The following is a 20890-nucleotide window of genomic DNA, read 5'->3' on the forward strand; positions in this document are numbered from 1 at the left end:
AGGGAAGGTACACCTATGAATGGGAGTGGTTCTGACAAAAAAGGATGAGTGGTCCCGAGGAAGTGATGCCAGCAAAAACATCACATTAAAGGAACTGCCAAATATATTTCATGACATTGAAAGTACAAAGGATAAAATGTTTTAAGTTGATCTAAACTTAGAAAGGAGTATGATGACTCACCAATGCATAGAGAAGATGCTCATTCTGTATCTCAAGTTACACTACAGGAAGAAGAGGCAAGCGCTGTTCAAACTACTCTTGATGATTTTCCCCAGATTTATTGAGGCATAATTGACAGATAAAACTGTAATATATTTAAAGTGTACAATGTGATGATTTGATATATGTATACATTGTGAAATGATTCCCACAATCAAGTTAATTGACACATCCATTACCTCACATAGTTATCCTTTTCTTAGGGAGAAGATCTACTCTCTCAGCAAATTTCAATTATACAATACATTATTAGCTACTATAGTCACCAGGCTATGCATTAGATCCTCTGACTCATTCATCTTATAACTGAAAGTTCGTACCCTTTTATCAAACCCTCCCTATTTTCCCCCATCTGCAAGCAGCTGGCAACCATTATTCTACACTCTTGTTTCTGTATAAGTGATACCATGCAGTATTTGTCTTTTTTCTTTCTGGCTTATTTCATTTAGCATAATGTATTCCAGTTTCATCCATGTCATCACAAATGGCAGGATTTCCTTTTTTTTAAAGACTGAATAATGCTCCATTGTATATACATAAATACCACACTTTCTTTATCCATCCATCCATCAGCAGACCCTTAGGTTGTTTCCAAATGTTAACTCTCATGAATAATGCTGCAGTGAACATGGGAGTATAGATATCTTTTGAGACAGGTTTTCGCTTCCTTTGGATGTATACGCAGAAGTGGGATTGCTGCATCGTCCTTGATACATTTTGATAAAGAGAGAAAACTCTTGAATTCCAATGTTTTTCATTTAAATTACACTAGTAATTTAATAAGTATTAAATGTATTACTAGTTTTACTACTTTTTCATTTGTCTCTACATGTGTAACAGACCATCAAGAGTTTTTAAGGCTTCAACAACAACTTTGAAAGGTCACAGAACAATCATAATTTTTCCCATTAATTATTAAGTTCTCTTTGCATGATTTCAGCCTGCAAGGTCATTGTTACAGTCCCACAGTACAGTGGGAAGTGAGGACTGTGTATGTGTATGTGTATGCATGTACCACCACATATGTATCTATCTGTATAATTTTCAAATGCAAATGGCGTATATTGTCTTCAACCTGCCTTTTTTTTCCTACCATACGTTTTTAAAATTGAGGTGAAATGCACATAACATACAATTAACCATTTAAAGAGTTCAGGTCAGTGGCATTTAGTGTATTCACAGTGTTGTGCAACCACCCCTTCCGTCTAGTTTCAAAATGTTTTCATTATCTCAGAAAAACACCCATTGAATAATCACTCCACATTTCCCCCTCCCAGGCCCTGGTAACTACTAATCTGCTTTCTGACTCCATGGATTTGCCTATTCTGGATATATCCTATAAAAGTAATCATACAGTAGGTGGCCTTTTGTGCTTGACTTCTTAGGATAATGTTTTCGAGGTTCATCCAAATTGTATTGTACCATGTATCAATGTCTGTTGTTCCTTTTTATGGTTAAATAATATTCCATTGTATGAATATACCCTAATTTACCCATTCTTCTGTTAAGGACATTTGGGTTGTTTCCACATTTTGACTATTATGAATAACACTGGTATTAACATTCATGTACAAGTTTCTGTGGGGACATATGTTTTTATTTTTTTCTGGTATATACCTAGGAGTGGAATTGCTGGGTCATAAGGTAATTCTATGTTTGGACTTCTGTAAAATGTAAAATTTTTGTGCATCAAAGGACACTATCAAGAATGTGATCAAGGTCATTGTTTCCTTTTGAGTTAATTTTTGTAGATGGTGTGAGATAGAGGTCCAACTTTATTCTTTTGCGAGGGGCTATCCAGTTGTCCTAGAACCATTTGTTTTGTTTTGTTTTTTAAAGATTTTTTTTTTGAGGTTTACTGTTTTTAAATTCTTTATTGAATTTGTTACAATTTGCTTGTTTGGTTTTTTGGCTGCAAGGCATGTGGCATCTTAGCTCCCCAGCCAGGGATCAAACCCACGCCTCCTGTATTGGAAAGCGAAGTCTTAACCACTGGACTGCCAGGGAAGTCCCCCTACCACCATTTGTTGAAGAGATTTATGTTTCCCCCATTGAATGGTCTTGGCATCCTTGTCAAAAAAAATCAATTGGCCATAGATGTTTGGGTTTATTTCTGGGCTCTCAATTCTGTTCCATTGGTCTGTATTTCTATCCTTATGCCGGTGCCACACTGTTTTTGATTACTGTAGCTTTGTAGTAAGTTTTGAAATCAACATGCAGTTTTCATGGAACCTGAATATCTTTTTATGTCAGAATGCTAGGGGTGATCTCATTCCTTTTGATGGCTGCACAATATTCCATTGTATGGATAAATCATAACAAATTGAACCAGCCTCCAACTGATGGACATCCGATTGTCTCCAGGTTTTTCTCTCACACACACAATGTTGCACAAATCATCCAGGTGGATACCTCTTTATGTATATGTATGAATATTCCTGTAAGAAACTTCTAGAAGATTAAGTGTTAACTCAAAGAGTAATATAAGTCACTATTATTAAGTTGCCCTCCAAAAGTTATACCAATGACTTTTAGTGCACCATAGTGTTGAATTGGTGGATCTCAATCTTCTTATTCTCTGCCTGAGAGGCAGAAAATAGTGTTTCACTTTAGTTTGCATTTTGTTAATTATGACAAGGTTCAGCATCTTTTCAAGTTTATTGGCTATTTTCTTTTTTTGTGTGAATTTATATCTTTTGCACATTTTTTCTTTTCTATCGAGATGTTGGGCTTTTGTTATTGATTTATAAGAATCCTTTGCATATTAAGGCTCACACTATATTAGAATGGTCTGGTTACTTGTTTGTCTCCTTCATTCTGTGTGTACACCTTGAAGGAAAGGAAGGTATCCTATTCACCCTTGTGTGCCTGGCGGCTAGCCTAGGGCATAGCGCATAACAGAAGTTCGATAAATATTTGCTGAAGCGATAAAAAGGTGTTCACCTAAGTCCCTGAACCAGATGTTGACAGTAAAAAGATGAACAGAGGAGAGTCCTTGTTCTAATGGAGCTCACAGTCTGTTTGGAGAGTAGACATTAATTCTCTCATTCAACAGAAGTTTATTGAGCAGCTTCCTCTGGGCCATGTGCATAATGTCCTAGACAGCCTGCTAGGATGAGAAAAATGCCAGGATTGTGACTCAGGTGACCTGGTCCTACTGGAATCTGGGCTGGTGAGTTCCCCTCCCTGGTCATCAGTATCCCCATCCTCAAAATGTGAGTGACTGGACCAAATTCTCTCATTTCTCCTTGAACATCTATCAGTCTGTGCTTCTTTGGCTCTTTCTGGAAGTAGGAGTCAGTGGCCCAAGGGGCCGTCATGTCACTGCTCAGAGCCTCCCCTTGCTCCACAGTGGCAGTGAATACAGGCTTTGAAGTCAGTGTCCTGAGTTCAAATTCCGGCTCTGCTACATACTAGCTGTGGCCTTGGGTGTGTGACTTAACCTCTTGATGGAACCTTTCTGGTGGAATTAAAAGTGATGGACCCTGTGTGGAGAAAAAGGAACCCTCTTGCACTGTTGGTGGGAATGTAAATTGATACAGCCACTGTGGAGAACAGTATGGAGGTTCCTTAAAAAACTAAAAATAGAATTACCATATGATCCAGCAATCCCACTACTAGGCATATAACCAGAGGAAACCATAATTCAAAAAGACACATGCACCCCAGTGTTCATTGCAGCACTATTTACAATAGCCAGGTCGTGGAAGCAACCTAAATGCCCATCGACAAACGAATGGATAAGGAAGATGTGGTACATATATACAATGGAATACTACCCAGCCATAAAAAGGAACGAAACTGGGTCATTTGTTGAGATGTGGATGGATCTAGAGACTGTCATACAGAGTGAAGTAAGTCAGAAAGAGAAAAACAAATATCGTATATTAACACATATATGTGGAACCTAGAAAAATGGTACAGATGAACCGGTTTGCAGGGCAGAAATTGAGACGCAGATGTAGAGAACAAACATATGGACATTAAGGTGGGAAAGCCACGGGGGGGGGGGGGATGGTGGGGTGATGAATTGGGCGATTGGGATTGACATGTATACGCTGATGTATAAAATTGATGACTAATGACTAATAAAAATAAATAAAATAAAATTCAAAAATAAATAAATAAATAAAAGTGATGGACCCTGTGAGGTGCTCGGCAGGCAGCCTGGCACAGAGAAAGTGTGCAGTAAATAAAAGGCCATCGTCCTTACCCTTAGCATAGACTTCAGGGCTGCAGAGGAGTTGTGCAGGGGAGACCTGTTTCCTGGAAGATGAGACATGAGGCACATGGGGAGTTGGAGATGGGTGTGGCCTGGGAAAGGCTGTCCTCGAAAGAGTTGAATGGGTCCCCGGTGAGAGCCCCCAGGTGCTTATGAATGAGTCCCTGTGGAGGTCTCTAGGTCAGCCCAGTCAGTGGGAAGACTCTGGACTGGGAGGCCAGCAGTCCTGCCTCGAGGTGGGCCTGGACCAGCAAGCTCCCCACCGTGGACCTCCTCTATGAAGTGAGGCCACAGCCCCCTCTTGAGGCACCAAAGTTGTCCTGTGTCCTAATGTGTGGATCCCCAGGGCCAGCTAGCCGGAAGTCTAGACAGGGCTGGCTTTTCCTGCCCCCTGCTGGCAGCTTCAGGAACAACAAGCACCTACTTCCCCTCCTGCCTTGACATCAGGCAGTGTTGCTGGTGAGGGCAGCCCACGTGGCCACCTGTGCCCTTCCTGCCCTCGGCTCAGACCCCCAGTGGCTTCTCCCTCCCCTTCAAGTTCCTGGAAACTGTCCCCACGACGCCCACATGCTCACAAGCACAGACAAAGACGTGGGCAAGTGCTCAAGGGCAAACACTCTTTTTTTTAAATTGATTTTTATTGGAGCATAGTTGCTTTACAATGTTGTATTAGTTTCTGCTGTACAGCAAAGTGAATCAGTTATACGTATACATATATCCCCTCTTTTTTAGATTTCCTTCCCATTTAGGTCACCACAGAGCACTGAGTAGAGTTCCCTGTGCTGTACAGTAGGTTCTCATCAGTTATCTATTTTATACATAGTAGTGTATAGATGTCAGTCCCAATCTCCCAGTTCATCCCACCCCCCCTTCCCTCAAACACTCTTATTTGCACATGATGTCACAACCACATACGGATATACCCATATTCAAAGTCACATTAAAACTTTCAGGGACCCTATTCACTTTTACTTCATGGGCCCCTTTCTCAATTAAAAATAATAATAAAAGTTATATTTTACAAAAAAAAATTATATTTTACAACTATGTTGGTGTACAGAACAGATATCATCCAGGCTGGATTCATTATTATACAATTCTTTGTTATTACATTCTCTTTTTTTTCTTATTTTAAAATAAATTAAAATGAAAACATTTTCATAGGCTCCTGAAACTACTGCAGGCCCTCAGCACTAAGCCTCCTGGGGAGATCTGATGGAGAAGTCAGCCCCACCAGTGAGCATGTGTGAATTCACACACATCTAGCTCCAAAAAGTGCCCACTCTATTATTAATATCTGTCACTGGGGCTTCCCTGGTGGTCCAGTAACCAGGTTAAGAATCCACACTTCCACTGCAGGGGCCACAGGTTCGATCCCTGGTTGGGAAACTAGGATCCCACATGCTGTGTGGTGTGGCCAAAACAAACATAGAAAAACATCTGTCATTTATGGTCACCTTTTATGTGCCAGGCACTAAGTGAAGTGCTTTCCATGAATTATCTCTTTTTAAAAATATTTATTTATTTTATTATTATTTATTGGGCTGCGCCAGATCTTCATTGCGGCACGTGGGATTTCGTTGTGGCATGCGAGGTCTTTTTGTTGTGGCATGTGGGATCTTTAGTTGCGGCATGCGGGATCTAGTTCCCTAACCAGGGTTCGAACCTGGGTCCCCTGCATTGGGAGCATGGAGTCTTAACTGCTGGACAAGCAGAGAAGTCCCTCCATGAATTATCTTATTTTTATTTATTTTATAGACAGGGAAACTGACATTCAGAGAGGTGAAGTGATTTGCCCTGGGTCACACAGCCAAGGTCTGCGTGGCCCCAAAGCCTGTGTTCTAATCATTTCCCCGAGGGTCTGCTTAGTGCCTGATCCCAGGGGGGCACCAAATGCTCGGCAGGACAAATCTGCCCCACAGAGGGTGCGGTGTAATGCTCACTCCCGTGCCCCCAGACTCACCCGGACACACACACACCACCCCCTGCCCTGGCAGTGCTCTGCAGTGAAGGCCCCACCCTGGTTTCCAGCCCCAGCCCCGAGGCAGCGAGACTGGCTAAGCGTATCCTCATCCAGCACAGGCTCTCCTCGCCCTCCATGGAGCCGGGTGTCCCAGGCCACCTCCAGCCCCAAGGTACCACCTTTCCCGAGAGCTGGCAGTGAGGGTGAAGGGCTGAGATTGGGGCAGAGGAGAGGAAAGGGCCACAAGCTGGCATCTTTTCCCATGTGAGTTTCTGCCATTTTCTGGGTATTCAGGGATGCAGACCCTCCCCCGACCTTCAGTAGCTCCATTTGAGTGTTTGTTATTATTTTTTCATTATTACGAATTTCCTTGCCTATTAATGGAGGTGAGGAGAGCACCTGCTTTCCAGGACTGTTGAAAGGGTCCGATGACATAAGTATAGTCTTTATTGCAGTGCCTGGTGCCAAGTGAGCAAATTCGAGCTGGTTGTGTTAATATTATTCCTACCTCTGTAATCAGGTGAGATGATGAAAGCATATGGGGCAGAGGAGGTGTAGCCACCTTAGGAGAACGGACAGAAATGATAGACATGGAGTGATGTGGGCGACCGTGTCAGAGAGGATCAGCCTACCAGGCACCCGCAGATTTTGAACCAAGTGCTCAGGAGATGGTCAAGGGGGGTCCCATAGGATTAAGTCCATCTGGAGGAGTCAGCAGGGCATCAGGCACAGGACGGGAGCAGCCAACCCTACATTTGGCCGATCTAAGGGGACCACGCATCCCCGTTTGCTCAGGACGGTCCTGGTTTTAGCACTGAAAGTTCTGCATCCCGAGAAACCCCTCAATCCCAGGCAAGCAGGATGGCTGGTCCCCCTAGAACACGCAGTGGTCACAAGGCACCCGGTATGACCAGCACTGGCTCAGACCCGGCCGTGGGCCTCTTGTCCTCTGGCTGCGGGAAGCTGACGCACGCCGACACCACCCCCTGACATGACACATGGTGGAATGTCCCTCCTCAGATAATAATCACGCCGCCCTTTGTTGCTCCAGGCTCTGGTTCTGGATCCACCGGGATCAGGGAGTACTTCCGGTTTCCAGAGAGTACTCTCGATTCTGAGAAATTAGAGGGTGAACTCTGGCCGGACTGACGTCCCAGCTCCTGGAATTTCTCAGTTCTGTTCCACGGGCCTTTGCACCACCTGGCACCCTTTTCCCTCCTTTGGGACTCAACTGGAGGGCCACATCCTCCAAGGAGCCCTCCCGATCTCCCGCATGTGGGGGGCTGTGTCCCACTGTATGTTTCCTGGTCGTCCGCAGCAAAATACCACAAACTGGGCGGTTTAAACAACAGAAATTTATTCTCTCACAGTTCTGGAGACCAGAAGTCCAAAATCAAGGTGTCGTTGGGGCCATGCTTTCTCTGAAGGCTCCAGAGGAGAATCTGGCCCACGCTTTTCTCGTAGCTTCGGTGCTGCCAGCAATCCTTGGTGTTCCTTGGCTTGTAGGTGCTCTACTCTAATCTCTGCCTTCATCTTCACGTGACCTTCTCCGTGTACGTCTGTGTCTCTTCTCCTCTTCTTATAAGGACACAAATTATACTGGATTAAGGTCCACTCTTATCCAGTATGACCTTGTCTTAACTTGATTACATCTTCAAAGATCTTATTTCCAAATAAGGCCATATTCACAGGTACCAGAGGTTAGGACTTGGACATATCCTTTTGCAGGACACAATTCGAGCCGTAACACACAATTTTGCACTTGTCAGGAAATACTTGCTGGATAATGAAGGAGACAGTGTTCGTGGGCCTCTCTCACCAGGCCTGGTCCACACTGTAGTCTCAGCGCTATGCCAGGGCCTGGCCAGAGAACATGCCTGGCCGAAGCTGAGGATGGAGTGAGGAACACAGGAGGAATTGCCCCACCTTTGGACAGATGGCTAGTTTTCAGGGCTCTGAGATGCTTTGAAAGACCTTAGAGGAAGAGGCTGGGTTGGGAGGGGTTTAGAAGGGACTAGGCTAGGGGGCTGCCTAGTTTAGGCCAGACTTATTTCTTATAAGCAGGTGCCAACAGCTCTCTACTTCCTAGAATCTTCTAGTGTGGACAAGCCTGAGTATTTACATATTAAAATATCCAGTTCTGGTTTATAAATTGCTCTCCTTTTATTTCTCCTCTCTAATAAAATTAGAGCGTTGTACTGATAGTTATGAAATGATGTGAACAGGTAGGTTATACTGGACTTCTGGTTTCCAGTCCTGCACATAAGGGGCTTAGAAGTTGTTACTCTGTCCTTCCGAGTAAAAAGCTGAGTAAAGTGAAATATCAACACCTCTCCTTAGATCCATCGGAAAAGGGAGGCCACAGGGCAAACCGCTGCCTCCTGTTTGTGTGCGTGTGGTCTCAGGCTGCTTTCCCACTACAGCGGCAGACTTGAGAAGCTGCGGCAAAGACTGTCTGTCCTGCCAGGCCTAAACTATTTGCACTGGCCCATTGCAGAAAACGCTTGCTGGTGCTGCTATAGGATAAGGAGAGTGAATAAGGAGGAGAACAACTAACAGATAGGAATGGTGAGTGTGGCTAGTGGACAGCAAGCAAAGGGACGGTGGCAGGAAATGCCCTGGCACAGGAGGCCTCACCTCTGATCTAATACGGCCTCATGGTACATGGTAAAGGCTTTGGATTTTATTCTTTTGTTGTTGTTGTTGTTGTTTTGGGTTTGTTTTTTTTTTTTTTGGTTTTTTTGCGGTTCGCGGGCCTCTCGCTGCTGAGGCCTCTCCCCTTGCGGAGCACAGGCTCCGGACGCGCAGGCCCAGCGGCCATGGCTCACGGGCCCAGCCGCTCCGCGGCATGTGGGATCTTCCCGGACCGGGGCACGAACCCGCGTCCCCAGCATCGGCAGGCGGACTCTCAACCACTGTGCCACCAGGGAAGCCCTGGATTTTATTCTTAGTATCAAAAAAGAAAAGTATAGAGAAAAGAAAAGCAGAATCTGGAATCCAGGAGCTGTCTGGCACCGACAGATTTGGTCTTGTGTTGCACCTGAACGCAGAACATCGACATCACACAAAGCCACTCTGTGACCTTGAGAAATCAAGACAGAAACAAGACCCCTCCAGAATCATGACTAAACACAGACAAACCCGAATATTGTTGAAGCCACACAATACCAAGCACACCCCTCTCCTGGCTAATCCGAGGGACTGCAGCTTTCTTACCAATGATAACTAGTCTCACTCTAGCCTGCCCTCCCTATAAATAAAATTATTGAGATCTCCAACCATGAAAGTATCCCTGCTTCTGAAAGCACCAATCCAGAGCAAAGTCCCACTCCTTGGACCCTCACCCAAATCACCCCACCAAAGTCCAAATCCTAAACTAGTCCTTTGTTTTTTTTGAGGAGCGAATTGTTTGTTTTAAATTTTTATTGGCATACTGTTGACTTACAATGTTGCGTTAGTTTCTGCTGTGCTGCAAAGTGAATCAGTTATACATATACATATGTATCCACTCTTTTTTAGATTCTTTTCCCATATAGGTCCTATAATAAGTTCTAAGACCCTTTTACTGAGACACTCCATGGTTCCCTGGTGTGCATTTTCCCTTACTGGAAAACCAGGGAAGTCCCTATACATTCTTTTTCAATATTCCTTTCCACTATGGTTTATCCCCGGAGATTGGATATAGTTCCCTGTGCTATGCAGTAGGACCTTGTTGTTTATCCATTCTAAATGTAATAGTTTGCATCTACCAATCCCAAACTCCCAGTCCATCCCTCTCCCTATCCCCTCCCCCTTGGCAACCACACATCTGTTCTCTATGTCTGTGAGTCTGTTTCTGTTTCATAGGTATGTTCATTTGTGCCATATTTTAGATTCTACGTATAAGTGACATCATATGGTATTTGTCTTTCTCTTTCTGGCTTACTTCACTTGTATTGCAATATGATAATCTCTAGTTACATCCATGTTGCTGCAAATGGCATTATTTCATTCTTTTTTATGGCCGAGTAGTGTCTCTTTAGTCTTTTAATCTACAACAGTCTCCCTCACGCCCAGGACACCCACTTCTTTTTTAGGGCTGTATTCTGACCCCCTTGGAGGAGAGAGAGAAGGAAAGAAGGAAGGAAGGAAAGGAGGGAGGGAGGGAGGAAGGAAGGAAGGGAAAGTCTCAGATGCAGTGCAGTTGTTAGAAAGTTCCAGGAAAGCCAGTGGGAGTCCTTGAGAGGGCCACATCTTCCGGCAACAGCCTGCCTCACTGTCCTTTGGGCACTGGCTGGGAGCAGCCCTTGGAAGTATGGCCTCTGTGCTAAGGATGGGGATGGATTTCTGGGCACAGCCGTCCCCTCTGTCACTTAGGCTCCTGGCAGTGCAGAGACACATCCCCATGGCCACTACCAGGGCACTGCCTTTTTTTTTTTTTTTTTTAACCTTGGCAATTTTAAAAAATAGCTTTATTGAAATATAACACACGCACCATTCTTCAACCTCAAAGTGTACCATTCAGTGGTTTTGGGTATATTCACACTTGTGAAACCATGATCACAATCTAATTTTAGAACATTTTCATCACAGCAAAAAGACACCCATACCGGGACTTCCCTGGTGGTACAGTGGTAAAGAATCCGCCTTCCAACGCAGGGGACGCAGGTTCGATCCCTGCTCAGGGAACTAAGATCCCACATGCCATGGGGCAACTAAGCCTGCGCCCCACAACTACCGAGCTCTCATGCCTCAACTAGAGCCCACGTACCGCAAACAACAGAGCCCACGTGCCCTGGAGCCTGCGCGCCACAACTAGAGAAGAGAAACCCCGCACGCCGCATCTAAGACCTGACGCAGCCAAAAATAAATAAATAAATAATAAATAAATAAATCTTAAAAAAAAAAAAGGCACCCATACCCATTAGCGGTCGTTCCCCACCCTCACCCCCCATGCCACTCCCAACCCAAGGCAAACAGTAATCTCTCTGTCTCTCTAGATTTGCCTGTTGCATATCAGTGGAATTGTACAATTTGTGGCCTTTGGTAATGGGCTCCTTTTACTTAGCATAATGTTTCAAGGTTCATCCATGTTGTAGCGTGACTCAGTGCTTCATCCCCTCTTATTGTCAAATGATATTGTTAAGTCATATGGATTTACCACGTTTTGTTCATCAGTTGGTGGACATTTAGGTTTGTTTCCACTTTTCTGACTCTTAGGAGTAATGCTCCTTATGAATATTCATGTACAGGATTTTGTATGGACATATTTTTTTTCATTTCTCTTGAGTGTATACCTAGGAGCAGAATTGCTGGATCCTATGGTAACTCTATGTTTAACATTTTGAGGAACTTCTAGACGGTTTTCCACAGCAGCTGCACCATTTTACATTCCCAGAAACAATATACAAGGGTTCCAGTTTCTCACCATCCTCGAAACACTTGTAATTATGTCTTATTTGTTATAGCCATTCTAGTGGATGTGAAGTGGTATCTTAATGTGGCATTTACCTAATGACTAATGATGTTGAACATCTTTTCATGTGCTTACTAGCCATTTATATCTCTTTGGAGAGATTCAGATTTATGATTTGCAAATATTTTCTCCCATACTGTGGGTTTTCTTTTCACTTTCTTAACGGTATCCTTTGAGACACAAAAGTGTCTAATTTTGATAAAGTCCAATTTATTTTTTCTTTCGTTGCTTGTGCTCTTGGTGTTGTATATAAGAAACTATCTTCTAATGAAAAATCACAAAGATTTACTCCTGTTTTCTTCAAGACATTTTATAGTTTTAACTCTTACATTTAGGTCTATGATCCACTTTGAGTTAATATTTGTGTGTGAGGTAGAAGCCCAAACTCATTCTTTTGCATGGTTATATCCAGTTATTCCAGCACCATTTGTTTGTTGAAAAGGCTGTTCTTTCCTCATTGAATTTTCTTGGCACCCTTGTCAAATAGCAGTTGACCAAATAGTTCATTTCTGGACTCTCAATTCTATTCCCTTAATTTATATGTCTATCCTTATGACAGTACCACACTTTTTTGGTTCCTTTAGCTTTTTAGTAAGTTTTGAAATTGTGCAGTGTGTCCTTCAACATTTTTCTTCTTTTTCAAGGCATTCACTTTTTAATTTATGTCTGTTGAGTCTCTTTTAATCTATAATGCTCCAGGTTTGTTTTTTTTTTTTTTTTTTTTTTTTTTTTTTGGCTGTGTTGTGTCTTTGTTGCTGCGTGGGGACCTTTCTCTAGTTGTGGCGAGCAGGGGCTACTCTTTGTTGCAGTGTGCGGGCTTCTCCTTGCGGTGGCTTCTCTTGTTGCAGAGCACGGGTTCTAGGCGTGTGGGCTTCAGTAGTTGTGGCACTCGGGCTCAATAGTTGTGGCTCACGGGCTCTAGAGTGCAGGCTCCCTAGTTGTGGTGCACGGGCTTAATTGCTCCACGGCATATAGGATCTTCCCAGACCAAGGATCAAACCCATGTCCCCTGCATTGGCAGGTGGATTCTTAACCACTGCACCACCAGGCAAGTCCCAGGCGTTTTTTTTCCTCTTGCATTTTATTTGTTGAAGAAACAGGGTCATTTGTTCTATAGAGTTTCCATCAGTCTGAATTTGTTAATTGCATCTCCATGGTGTAATTTAACAGTGCTCTTGTGTCCCTTGTACTTTAGTAATCCAGAGGCATGATCTGCTTTAGATTTGGTTTTAGCACAGCAGTAATTTGCAGGTGATTTGTGTGTTTCCAGAGTCAGAGCGTGTAGGGTTGACTCTGTCTGCAATCTGCAATGTTAGGGACCATCCATAATCTTCAGCTGGATTTTTTTTTTTTTTTTTTTTGGCTGTGCCACCTGGTATGCAGGATCTTAGTTCCCCGACCAGGGATCAAACTTTTGCACTGTGTATTGGGAGCGCAGAGTCTCAACCATTGGACCACCAGGGAAGTCCCTGGATCTTTCTTTTTTGGCTGTGTTGGGTCTTCGTTGCTGCACGTGGGCTTTCTCTAGTTGGGGCGAGCAGAGGCTACTCTTCATGGCAGTGTGCGGGCTTCTCATTGCAGTGGCTTCTCTTGTTGAGGAGCACGGGCTCTAGGCTCATGAGCTTCAGTAGTTGTAGCGCACTGACTCAGTAGTTGTGGCTCGCAGGCTCAGTAGTTGTGGTGCACGGGCTTAGCTGCTCTGCGGCACATGGGATCTTCCCGGACCAGGGCTCAAACCCGTGTTCCCTGCATTGGCAGGCGGATTCTTAACCACTGCGCCACCAGGGAAGTCCCTGGATCATTTTTTAATTAGAGGTGATTTACATTTTGAAAGGGTCACTCTGGTTGCTGGTGGGGAAGGGGTCCCAGGGTTTCAAGGACTGAAGGATAGCCATGTAACAAAGTACTTGCTGCCATGCCTGGCACACAGTGACTACTCAATAAATATTAGCACTTATTGTTGTTGTTGTTATTAGAGCTGTGTGTGGGGGACTCAAGTCCTGAGCTCGGAGCCATTTTCTGGCCAGGGCATTCTCCTCCCTTGTCCTCTGCCCTTGGAGGAGACGTCATCAGTGCCCCATGGCTCTGGGAGGCATGTTCAGGAATGCGGCAGCCATCTATTTGCACCTGGTGGGGCCCTTCCGGGGAAAGAAGTCTGGAGCTTCACTGGCCCGGTGTTTGCATCAGACTGTAAGTGCGCTATCCCCTCGTGCTCTGCTGCTTGCACGCCCCAGGGCTCCTGGGATCTGGCTTCAAAGCTGTGCCTGAGCCTTCTCTGCCTGCAGCCTGGGTGTGGGCCTCTTCCTTGCCCTTGCTTCTAATCTAGAACTTGTAGCTATGCATCCGAATGGTCTCCGTGGAGCTGCTGCCTCCACATCACCCCCTGTGCCCAGCCCAGTGTTTGGTACACAGTAGGTGCTTCGTAAATGTTGGCTGAATAAATACATTATGCATAAGCTCAAGAACAGGCACTGTTCCTCACTTATCCAAGTAGTGTGTGACATACTCAAAGGTCACTCCATGGAGCACCCCAAGTTTCTGCAGTCCCCCCTTTTCTATGTTCTTCCTAAACTCATTCAACTCCATCCACCCCCTTTGCTCTCTCTCTGTGCCCCTGCACCCCTCTATTCCGCCCACCCCAGCCCTCCTCAAACTCCCTCACGCCAACCTCTACCCCCCCACTGCCCCGACTCATCTTCACTTTATTTTCTTAAATACGATGCATACCCGATTCAAACGTGATTCCTTATATCATTGAACCTATAAAGCCATCAGTATTAAGATGCACTGTTATTTTATGGACTAGTAAGTGGGGAAATTGCCAGTTAAATTCACGCTATAGATTCTAAGACACGTCTGAAAGTGCAACGTGCAAAAAATACACAAATCAGAATCAATCAAATATGGTATGCTCTCCGTACAAGAAACTTAGAAACGTAGAAAAGTACACTTAAAAAAAAAAAAAAGAAAGAAAAGTACACTTATAATTAAATCACCTATAATTCCACCACTCAGAGAGAACCTTTGTTAACATTTTGATATGTTTCCTTCTAAATTTTTTTTTTCTATTCACATATGGTCATTGAAAAAAATATATACATACAAATATATATTAGGGTATATTTTTTAAAATGTAATCATCCCACACATGCTATTTTGTAGCTTGTTTTATTGATATTGGTATATCACATTTACAAACATTCATCTAAAATGTAATTTTCTCCCACCTTTTTTTTTTTTTTGCTATACGCGGGCCTCTCACTGTTGTGGCCTCTCCCGTTGTGGAGCACAGGCTCCGGACGCGCAGGCTCAGCGGCCATGGCTCACAGGCCTAGCCGCTCCGTGGCATGTGGGATCTTCCCAGACCGGGGCACGAACCCGTGTCCCCTGCGTCGGCAGGCGGCCGGACTCTCAACCACTGCGCCACCAGGGAAGCCCCTCTCCCACATTTTTTAATCATAAAAATAAAACATTTATTTTAGAAAATTTGGAAAATAAGAAAATGATAAGAGAAGAAAAATATCTGTTAACTCACCAACCAAAGATAATCACTGCTGATCAACATTTTGGTGACAACATGATTTTCCCTGGCAGGGATCTCGCTCTCATTTTTAACTATCTTGACATGTTCTGAGTGCCAGGCCTGGTGAGAGGTGTCAGGGATTCAGTGAAGGGACAGGGCTGCCAATGTTAGCAAAGCACCTGCTAGGTGTCAGCCCCATGCTGGGCTCTCTGCAAATCATTCCCGTCAGCAAGACTCCCAGATGGTGGAAGAACCCGGCCCGAATACAGACGGCCCCCATGGCCTTCTCCAGGGCAGGCCCAGACGCTAGGAGCCCTGCTGTTGCCACCACCCTGACCGGGGTCCTGTCCAGCTCCTCCTCCAACCTTGGGGAAGTCCCTGAACCTCTCTGAGCTTCAGCATCCTGGCCCCTCCGACAGGCGTGCTGTGGGGACTAAGACCATAGGAGCAGTGGGGGCTCATTGGTAGATACAGCTGTGGCTCCGCCAGCTGCCGGCCGTCTTGAGACTCCAAGCCACAGGACCAGGAGGCTGGGACGGACCGCAGAGCCTATGCCCCTATTATACTGATGGAGAGACTGAGGCCAGGGGAGCTAAAGCACCTGTGCAATGTCACCCAGCCAAGGCGGGCTTGGGACCTGAGTTTGGTGGTTCTCAGGCCTGGCCAGTGTCTGCACACCTGCGGGTGAGGGGGAAGCTGGCCTGGAAGGAGCATGGGGAAGGGGAGGGGAGGTCCCCTGGCCCCCCAGGACCGAGCGAGTGTGCTCTTCGCCTGAGTCAGAACGTGGCCTCATCTCAAACAGGCCTGAGTCTGAGTGTATCTGTTGTATGACCTTGAACACACCCCTCCCCTCCCCCCGCTCCCGCTCCTCCGTCTTCTCATCTGTAAAATGGGACCAGCCAGGTGGTCCCGAGAAGTCAAAGGAAGAGCTTAGCGAGAGGCCGCTGCAGTCACTGTCTCCATGGTCCTTCCCTGCTCTGCTCTCCCCCTTCCTCCTGCTCCCCCCTCCCCGCCTCCTTGGCCCCAGCCCCTCCCGGGTCAGACTTTAACCGGATGGAATCCAGACTGTGTACCAGGACACCTGGACCCCGCGCTGGCAGGTGCGCGAGTCCAGGCTGGTGGAGCGGGAGGAGCGGGGCGGGGAGGCGGGAGGCCCCGCCCCGCTCTCTCGTCTGGGAGCCCTGCTCTCCGCCTCCCTCCTCGAGGAGCGGACACCAAGGCTGTGGCCCCAGAGAAGCTGCCTCCTGGGCAGGCCCAGGCTGCTGCGCCTCCACCACTGACCCTCCCTTTGCTCTGTCTTCAGCTCGTCATGACCAAACAGCTGCAGGCTCGAAGGCTGGACGGGATCGACCACAACCCATGGTGAGCTGGTGGGGGGCGCTGGGGAGGGGTGTGGGGGTCCCCTGGGCTCAAGGGCAGGGCAGGGCTGGCGGTCCTTGGATTGGCAGTAACTCAGTGGTACCCAGGACGGCCGCGCACTCGGATGGGGGCAAATTTGTAGCCGCAGCTCCTGAGAGGTGAGACCCCCCAGCAGCCGGCTGAGGTTCGGATCTCAGCCTCGCCCTGCCTGGCTGTGGCATTTGGGGCCGGTGTCTTACCTGCTCTGAGCCTCAGTTTCCCATCTGGGAAATGGAGGTAATTCCGTTTCCCTTGAAAGGCCTGGGAGGATGAGGTGACATAGTGTGTGAGCGATGGCCATTACCCAGGCACCAGGCTGAGGGCTTTCCAGGGATTCTTTCATTTCACACTTAGTACAGGACAAGCTAAGCTAAGGAATATAAGAAGGTAAGACACGGGCAGCTCCTCACCAACACTTGCAGAGGTTAACATCTTTTCTTTATTGACCTATTCTAAATATGAGAGGCACATGTGCCCCTTGTCACTCGTCATTCGATGGATGCAATGGAAGATGGGTGAGAAAGATTTAATGACCTTCCTGCTTCCCCCCAACCGCCGCTCCCGGCCCGCTCCACCTTTGGCCAAGAGCATTGAGCCACCTCTATATGTTAAAAAAAAAAAAAAATCATTGGCTGTTGTTTTTACCAAAAAGAGAAGCATTTTTTCTTTCAAACTCCCCTGCTGTACAACACTGTGTTTTGCAAAAATCTTCCACCTCCATCTTCTCCTCTGATGCTCCATGGTGTTTGGGATGGGGGAGCCGGGCCCAAAGGCCCTATAGGGTCTGGCTGCCCTCTAGGTTGGGCCTCCAGGGTCCTGTTCCCCAGGCTGCCACGCTCTGTCCTCTCTGCGAGGCAGGTGGGCAGGCTTGTGGCCCATTTTGCAGATAAGGTAAAGTCCAACTCCGAAGGAGGAAATGACTGACTGGGAGAGACAGGAAGAATCTTTCCTGACTCACAGACCCAGCAGACTCTTGAACCCGTCATACCCATTGTACAGAAGGAAGGACTGAGGCCAGGAGAGGCTAAGTCTCACGCGAAGGCAGGGCAGAGCAGGAGCTGGCCTGGGAGGAATGCACGGGACAGGGGAGGAGTGCCAGGAGGGATGAGGTCCATGAAAGGTCCCAGGTTCCTGCTGACCCCAGGGTGGTGGCCTGAGGATCAGGACCCTAGAGGCCCAACCTACAGGGCAGCTGGTCTCCGTAGGGTATTGGAGCCTGGCTCCCCTGTCCCAGCCACCATGGAACATCCACCACCTGATTTTGCATCTCAGCTCTGCCTTAGCGGCTGTGTGACTCTGGACAGGTCGCTGACCTCTCTGAGCTTCAGCAACTCTGTGTCTTCAGAGACATTGTGATGCTCTGGAGAGAAAACGACCAATTTTAGACATAATGATATTTATTGTGATGCAAATTCAACTCCACCCGGCCTGAGCCCTCTGCCCCCAACCAACCTGGAACCACATACCAGCCTCTTCAGCCTCTCAGCCTCTCTTCCAGTTTCCCTGAACAGGTAGCCAGCCACTAGGCAGGGCCAGAAGAAAGGTGGTCAGGGGCCAGAGGTGGCAGATGGCAGGCCCCAGTCTGTCCAGGGGAATCATCAAGAGCAGAACTGGTGCTTCAGACAGATATGGACTCAAAGGCTGGCAGTGCTAACTGGGAGACGTTGGGCAAGTCGCCCGAACCCCAGCTTCTCCATCCCCCCTGTGATCAAGGAGCAGAACATGCCTCATAGACTGTCAGAGCAGTTCAAAGTGTGGTGCTGAGAGACACACGAACGGGTCATGAAATCCATTTCGGGGCGCTCATCAAGTATTTCTAAACACTAGAGTAGGAGAGGATGGGAAATACTGCAGTGGGTCACACCGGAAGGAGAAAGTTGAGGCCATGTTTGTGCTCTGCAGAGTTTGGGATGTAAAAGGGATTTCTTACTATGGATCATGGTAGAAAGTGGGAAGGTCCCTGGGCTAAGACATGTGATCAGCGTGGAACCAGTTATGACCACAAACAGATCTCCGGACCAGGGTGGATGCTGATTATCCAGTTTCTCTAGAAGGAGCCCAATGCCTTGCTCAACCTGCCCTGGAAGCAACGGGAAGTCCAGGTCGGGGTGGAGGGTTGGGCTGGTACCCACTCTCTGTTTGTTGCCTAGGGTGGAGTTTGTCAAGCTGGCCAGTGAGGCTGATGTCGTGAACTTGGGCCAAGGCTTCCCAGACTTCGCACCCCCAGACTTCGCCGTGGAAGCCTTTCAGCACGCCGTCAGTGGGGACTTCATGCTCAACCAGTACACGAAGGCATTTGTGAGTCTGCCAGCCCCTCTGGGGCTTTCCCTGGACATAGGCCTCTGAGGAGGTCCTGGGAGAGGACGGAGCAGATCTTTTTGGGCAGCAGGCCCATCTGAGTGTCAGGGTTCATGGGGCAGAGCCCCGGGAATTCAGTCTGGCCATGGTTCCGTGTTCACTGACTGTCTCCTTTGTTCCAGGCCCTGGGACAGTTCATGGTCTGGGGGAAAAACAGATAAAAAAGCATGAGCCAGGAGCTCATGGTCTAGTGGGAAAAGCAGACCAAAAACCAAAACAAAAGCAGAAAACAAAGGTAGCTGATATGCTGTGATGGAGGAGAATGGGGTACTTGAGAGCAGGAAGGAGGGAGTGAGACCTGAGAGATCAGGGAAGGCTTTCTGAAGGAGGTGACACCTAAGCTTAACCCTGAAAGACAAGCTGCTGATTGTTTTGACTCTAAATCTGAAATCTTTCTGTAAAGAACCACAGAGTAAATATTTGCCCCCTTGGAGTAGTTTCTTCAACTTTGGTGTGCTTCTCATCGCCCTGGGGGAAAGTTCCCTCCAGTGCCACCACACAGAGGTAACCACTGCTAACAGTTGGCTACTTTGCTGAGTGTTTAGACTTTTGAACTTTTAACTTTTATAAATTTATTTATTTTATTTATTTTTGGCTGCGTTGGGTCTTCATTGCCACACCTGGGCCCTCTCTAGTTGCGGCAAGCAGGGGCCACTCCTCATTGCCACGTGCGGGCTTCTTACTGTGGCGGCCTCTGTTGTTGCGGAGCACGGGCTCTAGGCGCGTGGGCTTCAGTAGTAATGGCATGCAAGCTCAGTAGTTGTGGCTCACGGACTCTAGAGAGCAGGCTCAGTAGTTGTGGTGCACGGGCCCAGTTGCTCTGCGGCATGTGGGATCCTCCCGGACCAGGGCCCAAACCTGTGTCCCCTGCGTTAGCAGGCAGACTCTCAACCACTGCACCACCAGGGAAGTCCCCTGAACTTTTAACTTTTAAAAATGCTTGTATAAACACACACACATTCACATGCCCACACGTGAGATTTGTGTTTCTTAACACAAATGGACTCATGCTCTAAGTCATGTTCTATAACTTATTTCACTAAATAGTCTGACATAGGCATCCTTCCATGTCAAAACAGCCTCATTCTTTTTTTGTAAATTTATTTTTTATTGAAGTACAGTTGAATTACAATGTTGTGTTAATTACTGCTGTACAGCAAAGTGACTCAGCCATACATATACATACATTCTTTTTCATATTCTTTTCCATTATGGTTGATCACAGGGTATTGAATATAGTTCCCTCTGCTATACAGTAGGACCTTGTTGTCTATCCATTCTGTATATACCAGTTTGCATCTGCTAATCCCAAACTCCCCATCCAACCCTCTCCCATCCCCCTCCCCCTTGGCAACCACCAGTCTGTTCTCTGTGTCCCTGATTCTGTTTCTGTTTCATGGATAGGTTCATTTGTGTCATATTTTATATTCCACATATAAGTGATATCATACGGTATTTGTCTTTCTCTTTGTGACTTACTTCACTTAGTATGATAACCTCTAGTTGCATCCATGTTGCCGCAAATGGCATTATTTCATTCTTTTTCATAGCTGAGTAGTATTCCATTGTGTATATGTACCCCATTAGCCTCATTCTTTTGGATGGCTGCATAGTATCCGATTGCCTAGATGTGCCAGAATCTATTTACCCAGCCCTATACTGATGATCTGGTTTGGTTATCTCACTATTAAGCAATGCCACAGTGAATATCTCTTTGTGTGTCCCTTTGTATACATATGTGAATATTTCTC

The 20890-nt window shown here is 46.5% G+C and overlaps 1 protein-coding gene across 8 annotated transcripts in view; it reads left to right on the plus strand.

Annotated features, from left to right (window-relative positions):
• KYAT1 (kynurenine aminotransferase 1) overlaps window positions 1-20890 on the plus strand; it is a 34085-nt gene that overhangs the window by 6902 nt on the left and 6293 nt on the right. For 4 of the 8 annotated variants that reach the window (XR_010841842.1, XM_067040578.1, XM_059072616.2 and 1 more), the window contains 2 exons: window positions 16687-16745; window positions 18932-19079. Coding sequence is in view for 6 of the 8 variants with exons in the window: in XM_067040578.1 (XP_066896679.1) it covers window positions 16693-16745; window positions 18932-19079 (201 nt within the window). In the remaining 2 variants the exon portion in view is untranslated. Of the gene's footprint in view, window positions 1-13836; window positions 14051-16457; window positions 16484-16686; window positions 16746-18931; window positions 19080-20890 lie in introns of those variants that run through there. The other 4 variants (XR_010841841.1, XM_059072615.2, XM_059072612.2 and 1 more) reach the window with 2 other exon arrangements.

The sequence above is a fragment of the Kogia breviceps genome, chromosome 8 (assembly GCF_026419965.1).
Source record: "Kogia breviceps isolate mKogBre1 chromosome 8, mKogBre1 haplotype 1, whole genome shotgun sequence".
Lineage (NCBI taxonomy): Eukaryota > Metazoa > Chordata > Mammalia > Artiodactyla > Physeteridae > Kogia > Kogia breviceps.